The 10,591-nt window shown below is 37.9% G+C and overlaps 1 protein-coding gene across 1 annotated transcript; it reads right to left on the minus strand.

The window, feature by feature from the left end:
• Positions 1-9,664: 9,664 nt before the first annotated feature.
• On the minus strand, positions 9,665-10,591 carry LOC139740839 (uncharacterized). Its single transcript, XM_071651414.1, has one exon. The coding sequence runs from the start codon at positions 10,589-10,591 to the stop codon at positions 9,665-9,667; it is 927 nt and encodes a 308-aa protein (XP_071507515.1).

Consider the following 10,591-nt stretch of genomic DNA (forward strand, 5'->3'; position numbering starts at 1 on the left):
TAGAGAGATGTTGTGCGCTTATTCAGTATGATATTGCACCAAGAGTTGTATCCTTGTCACTGCTCACGAGATATTTATGCGAACTATGATTTGACACGCCAATGTAGTCATCGTTCCGCGCAATACTTATTGAATATCTCATGAAAGGCTGAAACAGTCCACTGCATTATGACCTGGGCAAACCAACCTTAGCATGAGTGCTGTAAAGATTGCGTGAAAAGGTAATACTAGTGTTACAAAAAAACATTTCCCACTTGTGATCCTTAATAGATCAAAAACTATATATCAGACACATGTCAGATAACACTGATATTGATATGAGCAATAGCTGAATAGTGCACAATTTTGTTGGAGGTAATCTAAAAATGAAAGCAAAAATCAACTTCATTAAATTTAACATTAATTTTCAAGTTATTTTTCAGATTTTGTTCTATGTTCAACCCTATGTACAAAATTTAATTTGCACAAGGGTCAATTGGTGTGTATGGGAGTGTGTGGTTAAGACCCAGGCAATGATCCTGAACAATGGCCAGGGTTTGAAAGCTCCCTACATATTCATGAGAAATTCCTCTATCCCAGCTAGTCTTTATTCATCCTGAATGTAGCTGTAACGAAACGCATGAAAACATAAGCTTACTTTTGTTTTTCATGTGCTTGCATTTTACCCTTTATCACGAATTCAGACTAGCAGTGCCCAGGGCAATCCATCCTGAATTATCATAAAGCATTCATGTGCCTTGGAGCAAGAGTCTAAAAGCCTAGTCAGCAGAGCTTTGAAAAGGTGGTATTCGTGGTATTCATGTCTATTGTTCAGGGTCATTGTGATCACACACTCACATACACAAAATTGGTTCTTGTGTAAAGTCCAATTTTTGTACAGAGGGTTCAAAGTTGACCAAAATCTGGAACTTAAATGTAAAATCAATCATTTAACGAAACTGATTCATGCTCTCTTATTCAAACCACCTCCAACTAATTTGTACACTATTCAGCTATTACTCATATCAATGACAATGTTATCCGATGTGTAGTTTTCGAACTATTAAGGATCAAAAGTCATGATAAAAAATGAAAGCACAAAATTCCTTATATGATCATAAAGATCATATAAGGAATATGACAACTGTCATATCCAGACAGATTGGTATATTATATGAATTGCGATATTTATTGTCATCTAAATCATTACGTATGCTTTACAATATACTTATTTTCCCTTATATGGCTTATTGTAATATTGTTTGAGGTAATTGTAATAAGACGCAGATAAATCCATTGTTTTTATTGCAAAAGAAGGCGATCAGAATATGTTCACACTCTACGTACTCAGCTCATTCAACCCCGTTATTTAAGCAGCTAAACGCGTTAAAAATTGATGATATACATAAGTTTGAAACTTCTGTATTTATGTACAAGTAACCGCAAAATTTGTTACCACAGTCCTTTCAAAACTTTTTCGATTACAATGTTAACATTCATTCGTAACCTACCAGACACTCAACAGATTTTCATCTACATAATCCAAAATCTCTTATAGCTCACAGGTCAGTGAGGCATCACGGACCTGATACATGGAATGCTTTACCCGCCTGATGACTATTAGGACACGAACGTCTCTGTTTTCTTTTAAAGCTAATTCAAAGAAATATATTATAACTCAATATATTTAGTAAAATAAAGTATAATGATTTATATGATTCTCTTTATGTTGCGGTTTGAAATCATCAGTATTATTGTATTGATATACTGAAGAATAATTATATATAATAAATGGCCCCAACACAGATGTTTAACACACCTATTGCACTAGCACAACAATCACTCACATCTTCTTTTCCCCTCTAAAACACACTATTGTAATGTAGAACAACAAAAAATAAAAAACAACAACAATCTGTACTTTCTGTGAGAGGCAAACCCGAATTATATTTCCCAATGAAGCCATCAGCCCAGTCAAGCTATGCTTATGCTGACGGTCTCCTACTTCCTTATTTAATCAAATGTACTGCCTTATTCATATTATTATATGTAACTATCAATGTTTTCCAAAGATTTGGTATGCATGTAGTACAAACTGCACTTTTGTTTTGTATCGCTCCTTTGTCATTTGGTTATGTTTGGTTTGCCTTTGTCACATTGATGTTATTCATTTTTTATGTGATTTGATGTGAGAAGCAAAATAAAGTACGAACGAACGAAAAAATGGAAATGTTTTTTGCAACACCTCGTACATTGTTTCACAATCACGTGATCTCTTTCTATCTGGCACTGCATTGATGTAATGCGAACAATCTCTATCACGACAGCAAACACGCCGTGATACTTTGAGTCCGTAAATTTCAGGTATCAGGTAAAACAAATACCTAAAATTTCGTCATTAATCGTCATTATCGTGACTTTTTGTTTTGTTTTGATTTGATTCCATTTTCCTAATTGTTAAGAGCAAGCAAAAGATGATAATATATGATATCTTGGAGAAGAACTTCTGCAGTGGCTATTCAATGTATACATTGTATAAGCATTTTACATTACGTTTTAATGTAATATTTTGAAATGATGTAGCCCAACGAAGTTCATGTTTTACAATATTCAAAACATATTATTTACAGACTTTCAACAACATAAGGCCTATTCGAGTAAGACACAGTATATCACTGCAGTTGATGACATCACCTACAACTTGTACAACAGTCTACAAACCGATGTTATATTGCTTAACCCCGCAGCGATCTCCCACCCTCACCTTTCCTCCCCAAGCTGGAATTCTATCAAGCGAATCTATAACTTCCTGGGAGAAAGAGTACAGAAGGTTGGTCTCGCTGAAGGGTCATCAGACCAAGCATCTTTGACCTATCTTTTATAGATGTCAGTGACTTACTGGGTGAATTTCAAGGAGCCTTTTGTCCCACAAATTTGTCCAATTTCCTCTCGGCCAATCAGATGCAAGGATTTCAGTAGCTTATAACAGTTTGTCAGAAGAAAATATCTGACAAAACGGCTCATGTTATGGGACTGTTCGAATGCTACTTTGGAGAAGAGTTTTGAAGATAAGGGTATAATCTAGTGCAGTTCGAGTTACCTTTGATTTTATGCGGAATGAGGGGGTACTGAAAAAAAAAAATCCGTTGCAAACACTAAGTGGATCTTGGAAAATGGGGATTTCAGAATTCAGTATGGAGCGGGTTAATATTTTCACATCTTAATACACACTAGTTGTAATGCGTCATAAGGTGACGAAAGAGATCATTACCCCTATTCAGACACCGTCGCCAGACATGACTGTGCCATACACTTCAGTGTATTCCCGCCGTATTGGCACATTATTAGTGCCCACTTTAACAAAATAGCTTTGCACTCATCGATTGTCACGGAGGTTATGATATTGTATTATCGGAGAACATAGAGAAGAAACACTGCTTTATAACAGCTGCTAGGTTTTTACTCAGCTGCTAATAGCCAAATAATCATTATTCAATTAGATTAATATGGAAGCTAACCCCCAGATAAAGGTGTTGAACTGGCCGAGTCTGAAGCCGATATGAAATCATATTGCAGAATGCAGAGGACATAAAGATTTATATTCTCCACGAATCATCATCCTTTTGCACCACCACATTCAGTAACCATCTGTTGATGTGAGGGTACAAGCCGTTGCAAGCACCTGTAAAGTAGATATTGGACTTTCTGGCGCTTTTCTTTTTCAGAACGCGTATTACAGTGCCTTAACTACCGTGAGATTAGCACTCTCATCGGTTGTTGTTCTTCAAGCGTCTTACTGATGGATACACATTCAAGTCTCATCCTTGGATTTCGCGTTTAATGAAAGATTTTTTTTTTTTCAATTTCAAATATCAGACAACATGGGATGTCAGATTTGTTCTGGATTATCTTTGCAAGTTCCCATAATAGAGTCATCCAGTATGTCATTTAAGGATCTGTCATTGAAGACGTGCATGTTGATTGTCTTATTTTTCAGTGCTCAGAGAGTGCAAACACTAAGTTCATTGAACATTGACAATACGGTTATGTCGATATAATTATGTATACATAATTGGTTTCTTCTGGTTTATTTCTCCATTCAATCAAATAAAATTTACACACAAGTTTCGAAGACACAAAGAATAACAAATAAAATGATAACAGAATATTTCACAAATAGATAAATATAAGCAGTAGTAATGTGCAATAAGCATATACAAAACATGTAAACAAGATAAATATACATGATGTATGTGACTCTGCCTTAGAAACCCAACAAAAAGTTGTCAGATAAGGATTTTTAGATAAGAAGAGAGTGCAAAAGAGAAAACACTAAACTTTCAAATGATATTTATAGCTCAATTCAAATGGACGATTATAGAATATCTAAATACTCAATAGAAATCACACGCTCTTGAAAAGCTTGTAAAATAAAAAGACTTTCTAAAATGTATAGGGTCTATTCAAGCACTTAACTTGACCGAGCCGTGCTCTTTGCAATTATTTCGACGACGACTACAACAACGAAAAACAGGATGTTAAACTTCACAGCAATAAAAATAAAGGGATCATTAGAATAAGTTGAAATTGATCATGCTCCATCAATATATTCTATTCATTTATAATATTATATTCTATTCATATATAATAATTTTTAAGCAGTGGCATCATCGTTTCAAAAGTTGTAAGAATTAAAAATGACAACTGCTTAATGTGTTTTTTTTTTTAAAGAAATGAAGATAGGACTGTCATGGCAGCCCTATCATTCTTTATGTCCTATCATGTGAAATTTCAGAATGACATATCTTCCTGATTGATTACTTTATTGTCCACTCTGGAAATTCTTTGTACATTGGATATCACAACAAAATAAACATTAAATACATCACAGGTACACCACAGACATATCACAGAATACGAATGAAACTAACTCCAGTATACAACAACATATGCACCATAACAACGTAATACATTAACCCGATATATACAACTATACAAAAACCATTAATATATATATCACTTTTATGCAATTATTAAACTCATAGATATATTCATTAATATCCTTTCCTGCATCATCATTATACACCAAACATTTATCACCTACATATCCCAATGTATATTTGTATAATCACTCCAAAAAATTTCAAATAAAAGAAACACATATATACCGTTACCATGGCAGCGCCTCATCAAAATAACACAAAGTGTGTCTTACATATTAAACTATACCTATAAATCATAACATATTCCAAATTTAAAATAACAGTATTTAAATACTGTGAAAATAATTCACTCCACAAAGTAAAAGAAAAATAAAATTACCATGGCGATGCTTTCTCCAACAAACACATACGAGAAACGTATCCTACAAATCTATACACCTCAGTTTCATCATATACACCAAATTTAAATTCAATTACTTCAAACTTGTGGAAATAATAACTCAATATAACCATATACCCAAAATTTCATCAAAATTAATTCAGACCTGTAAAAAAAAAATCGCGACGCAAACTTTGCGACGAACCGCTCGACCACCCGACCAACCACATTCAGATTCCTATACACCCTCTTATACACTTTGGGTATGCGGGAGTATAATAATGAAATTACACCAAAAATTAATCTTAAAAACTTATGTTATTACTCTGGCATTATATGTGTGAATGGAATCCGGGACAACAGAACTTCTAAAACAGTACCCTTTGTGCGACGAGGACAGAGTCTGATACCTGATCTGCTCAGGCAATAGTAACCGTACAGAGGATGTGTTACATCGGTCATTGTCTTGTTTACTTTGACCATCATTCTTTCCACGTATAAATCCTGTACCACTGGCAATTCCAACTCAATGATCTTTTGCGCACACTTTCGTGGTCTATCAATTGTGGCCCTGTCCTTTTATGTATAAGATTGCCGTAAAAAACAAATGAAGTTATACATGACAATAGACTGGATAAAGGACTTGTAGAAAAGAACCATCAGTGTTCTATCAAACCTCAGTTTGCTCAATTGCCTGATGAAAAAAAAAGCGTTTGAGTTGCCGGTTTTTTTTTTAAATCATTAGTGTATTTGCAGTCCAGTCCAAATCATTAGAGAGTTTTGTGCCTAGGTACTTGTACTCGGAGACCTGTTCAACAGGGCTATTATGGATACGAAGAGTTACATGTTCACAGTTCTTTCTGAAATCTACTATCATTTCTGATGTTTTGTTAACATTCAAATGAAGATAATGTGAGTCACACCACTGAGCAAATCGATCGATTTCTGAGTAGCTGTTCACATTGTTTGAATTCAAATACCCTGAGATGACTGTATCATCAGCATATTTGATAGCCAGGCATTTGTCACCTTGAGCGGTGAATTCGCTAGTATACAAAGAAAATAAAACAGGTGAGCGAACACATCCCTGTGCACGACAACACTGACAGTGCGAGCATCGGAGATATGATGACCAACCTTGACTCTCTGTGATCTATTCGACAAAAAGTTATGAATTAACAACGTGATGTGAGGATTGACACCCAAGTCAGCCAATTTCCGTGTTAACATATACGGCACTATTCCAAAAGCGCTAGAAAAACCAAAGAAAGTTAATCGTACATGTATTATGTCCTAGGTGAGTCCAAGTGCTGCAGGGCATTATGCAAGTACAGCAAAACGGCATCTTCCACTGACCTGTTACCCCTGTAAGCAAACTGCATTGAGTCTGAATGAGTTTCTGTATCTTTCATCAAAAACTTCAGCAGTATCTTCTCAAAATATTTCATGACAAAACTTGTGATTGCAATTGGTCTAAAAATCGTTTAATTCATGTGAGTTTTTCGCTTTTGGCAACAGGACAACAAATGAACTTTTCCATAAATTTGGCAGTATACCAGTGTCAAGACACTTCTGAAATAAATGTGTATACACGCCTGCCAGCTGTCTTTACATACCCGCAAAACGTTTCTCCTGAGACAATCAAGACCGTTAGCCTTTTCAGTTTTAACCTTTCCAAAAACCAACCTGATATCGTGTTCAAAAACTGCAACTCTATTTTCCTCGGTGCCTATAACTGCTTCCATTTCCTGAACAATTTCATAATCAGCGTTGACAAAATCATTATGGTCAAATCTGCGTACATTCCTTCAATTCTTCGACAAATGACTGAGATATTATGAGGGCATGCGGTACTCGAGTATTTGTTTATAATCTGTAACAATTTGCAAATTTTGCTAACCAGCAAAATCTTTCTCAATCTTCCTTTTAAAATCTTTTTTACATACCTGAACTTTCTCTTCAATTTGTACATTTGCTAACTCTTCTAAATTACAATTGAGTTCATTGCTCTTCTTGTGCAGTAGGTCTCTCAATTCTTTCGATACCCACGGCTTGTTGTTTGGGTAGACTCTTGACATTCTACGTGGGACATTAAAATTAACATCAACCCAAAAGTTCACGTAGTCCGTGACAACTTCAGTAGCCTCATGGAGTGTGCCGGATGCATTCAAAAGGACATTCCAATCTGTGCAGTCAAGGCAAGCTCACAGGCGCTCTGTTGACTCATCTGACCAAATGTACCGTTGCCAGGTGACCACCGACGCTCGCTTCAATGTCTGTTTATAAACTGGAATGAGTTGAATATTCACATGATCAGATCCTCCCAATTGATGACATGCTTTGCTGGTGTAAGCGTCTGCAATGTTACCGTAGCAGAGATCGAGGGTCGACCCTGCTCTCGTCGGAATGTCGATGTATTGGTCGAAATTCGGAAGAGTGTTATCCCATGGACCTACTACACATGGACATTCATCACTCATTAATTAATTCGTGCACCTGTTTCTGTCAAAAGCGTCACAAAAACATTTTGAAAATGCTTTCCTGCTTTGATCCAGTGTTGTCCACCGACAGCCAGCCTGGATAAAAACAAGACGGCGCTTTGAGATATCTAAAAACTACGTGCGCAGAAGATAATAACTCTCTTAAATCAAGAAAAAGGCATGTGCTGTTGTAGTGTATATTGCGAAATCATCGCTAAAGCAATTTCATTTGCGAAATGCAAGTACTTTACAAGAAAAAGCAAATAATTAAGCAGATTGACTGTGATTTGTAATCTATTTTCCCCATTTGTCGCACATTGTTTCAGAGTAAACATGGGCAGTGACAGTAGACGACATGCTTGTCTTGCCATTCAGGGATGTTACATGCATGGCCGCAAGTGGCCGCTTCAGTAATTACCAATTTTGTGACGCAAAATTAGTCCTTGTTTCAGGTTTGGTGCTCCTCATCACTGGTGTTTATTCAAAGGCAGTCGAGTCTGAAAAGGCACCTCAGCCAAATAGGACCGAAACTGGGAAACTGGGTTCTTTTGTCAGTGATGATGCATGATTACACAATCGTCATTGTCCAAACGTCTGAATGTACTCATTAAGATGCACATAATCAGGTGGCGGTGGTGAACATTGGATCAAAGAAAGACCTCTGTTCATGGTCCATATGTGTAGTAGGTCCACATGGTTATCCAAACTGCATTGATTAAAATCACCAGTAACAAAGGTGGGTTCCGTTGGTGAATAGGCTTGACATTCGTTGCCGTTCTGTAAAACAACTTCGCATGCTGTGTTGACGTCTGCACGAGGGTGAATGTAGACAAGAATGACAAAGATTTGTGGGGACTCTCTGGGAAGGTTAAATGGCCGCAGGCCGACCGCAAGTAGTTCTATGTCCAGGGAACATATTTGACTCTTTTATACTGTGCAATTAATGCACAATTTCTGATTGATGAACAAAAATAAACCTCCTCCTTTCCTTTTCCCCTATTCTGTCATTCTGTCAGCCCTGACCAGAGAGAAATCTGGCACTTCAACCACACTATCGGGGACGTTTTCACTGAGCCACATTTTAGTGAAGGCCAGTAAACACGACTTTCTATATTCATTCATATAAGTACATAAAGTTCGAAGATCATCCATTTTATTGGTTAAAGAACGAACATAACCAAGTACGACAGTAGGGAGAGGGGGTCTGAAGCCTCCCTTTCTCACCCGGACACGGACTCCGCCTCGCTTACCCCTCTTGCATGGTTTGATTTCGCGGGGAAACCTTTCACATCCCTCAGGCACATTAGCGTCTGCAGGCGTTTCCCGAGGTCGAGCAGGTCGCCCCGTGCGTATGTTAACCCGATAGGGTGCATCCAAGTTTCAGTTTCAAATCCAGTCCCGAATTCCACAGTGAAAACCAAAATCACAAGAAAAATGGCCAGATTGCTCTTTACCTGTATTTCTGCCATTTTGGTATTACAGTATCTCCAGGTAATAACGAAAAATAATTCAGAAACTTGACAAAAATAGACAGCCCAGATATCGAATGTCGGTCGCCACGGAGCGACGCCCTTCGATGAACCATATTATTCATCTGATTTATGTCATATTGTTTATCATTCTGTAGGGAATATTTTCCTCATTCTTTTGAAGATTATCTTTTTTAGGGGGTGGATGGGACGAGCTGAGTTGCCACAACACTCATTTTTCAATGAAAACGTGCCTGGGTACACCTGGGACTCGTCCTCAACAGGTTAAGGCGGTAATGACTAGCGCTGGCATCAGTGTAGATATGTATACAAGCATCACTCCATGCCAGCAGCGACTGCTCCAAATCCACTCGTAATAATGCTTTATTTTACAATTATCGAAAAAATCGGAGGCTACTTTCTGTTGAAGTCAAGTTTGATATTTCCATCATCCATAGCAGCCTTCAACACTTCTTCACTAAACTGAGGAAAGAAGCGAGAGAAAGTGGCAATCATCTCTTCACGTGACCGGAAATAGGTTTTCTGCACCTTGCCTTCTTCGTTCTCTATTAAGAGGGTTGTGTTTCTGATTGAAAGGAGTCGCCGGTTAGGAAAAGCTATGCACCAAATACGTCTGAGAAGTGTGCTGTCCTCCGAAATCGTGGTATACAACATCGACATTACGTCATCGAAGTGGGAAACGTCTACTGGCATTTCATGGCGGATTTCGGAATAAGTGTACCAGCCGTCCCTCAAGGTTTTCTTGAAGAAATCCGCTCCCGCTGAGTCGTTTTCAGCGTTGTGAAGTCGTAAGATGAGGTCACCTCGTCGTACAAACTTGTAGCGCGAGAAGGACTCGTGGTATTCGGGGGATTCCTTCTCAAAATCCAGCGGGATCAGCTGGAATGTCGGCCAGCCGCCTGTGCCCACATCCGCCATGTGCTTGCTACCTTCTCCAGATAGGTTGTAGATTATGATTACCACATGGCCGCTTTTCAGACCAAGGACATCACCTGGTACCAGGGTTGCGTGGTAACCAAGAGTTTTTATTACCATGAAGCATCCGACATTATTATGGTAGCAGCGACCACCATATTTTGCCAATATATCGTTTTTGATCTCCGAAAGTTTCGGTCGATGCCTGTCTTTGCTGGGCGTGGCTATGCTGCGAATTGTTTGATATGGGATGATTTGTTGCCAGGAACATACAATATCATTTAGGAGCCCTTTTGGGTCAGAGATCATCTTGTCTTCAGGTGACGTCACACCTAGAATGTCGCGTACAAAACGAAATCCTTCCTCTGACGTCATCATGGATTCGATAGTGACGTCCTTGGTCAT

Source organism: Diadema antillarum, unplaced genomic scaffold, assembly GCF_040938485.1.
Source record: "Diadema antillarum isolate AM-2024a unplaced genomic scaffold, OU_Dant_1.0 seq00000887_RagTag, whole genome shotgun sequence".
Classification (NCBI taxonomy): domain Eukaryota; kingdom Metazoa; phylum Echinodermata; class Echinoidea; order Diadematoida; family Diadematidae; genus Diadema; species Diadema antillarum.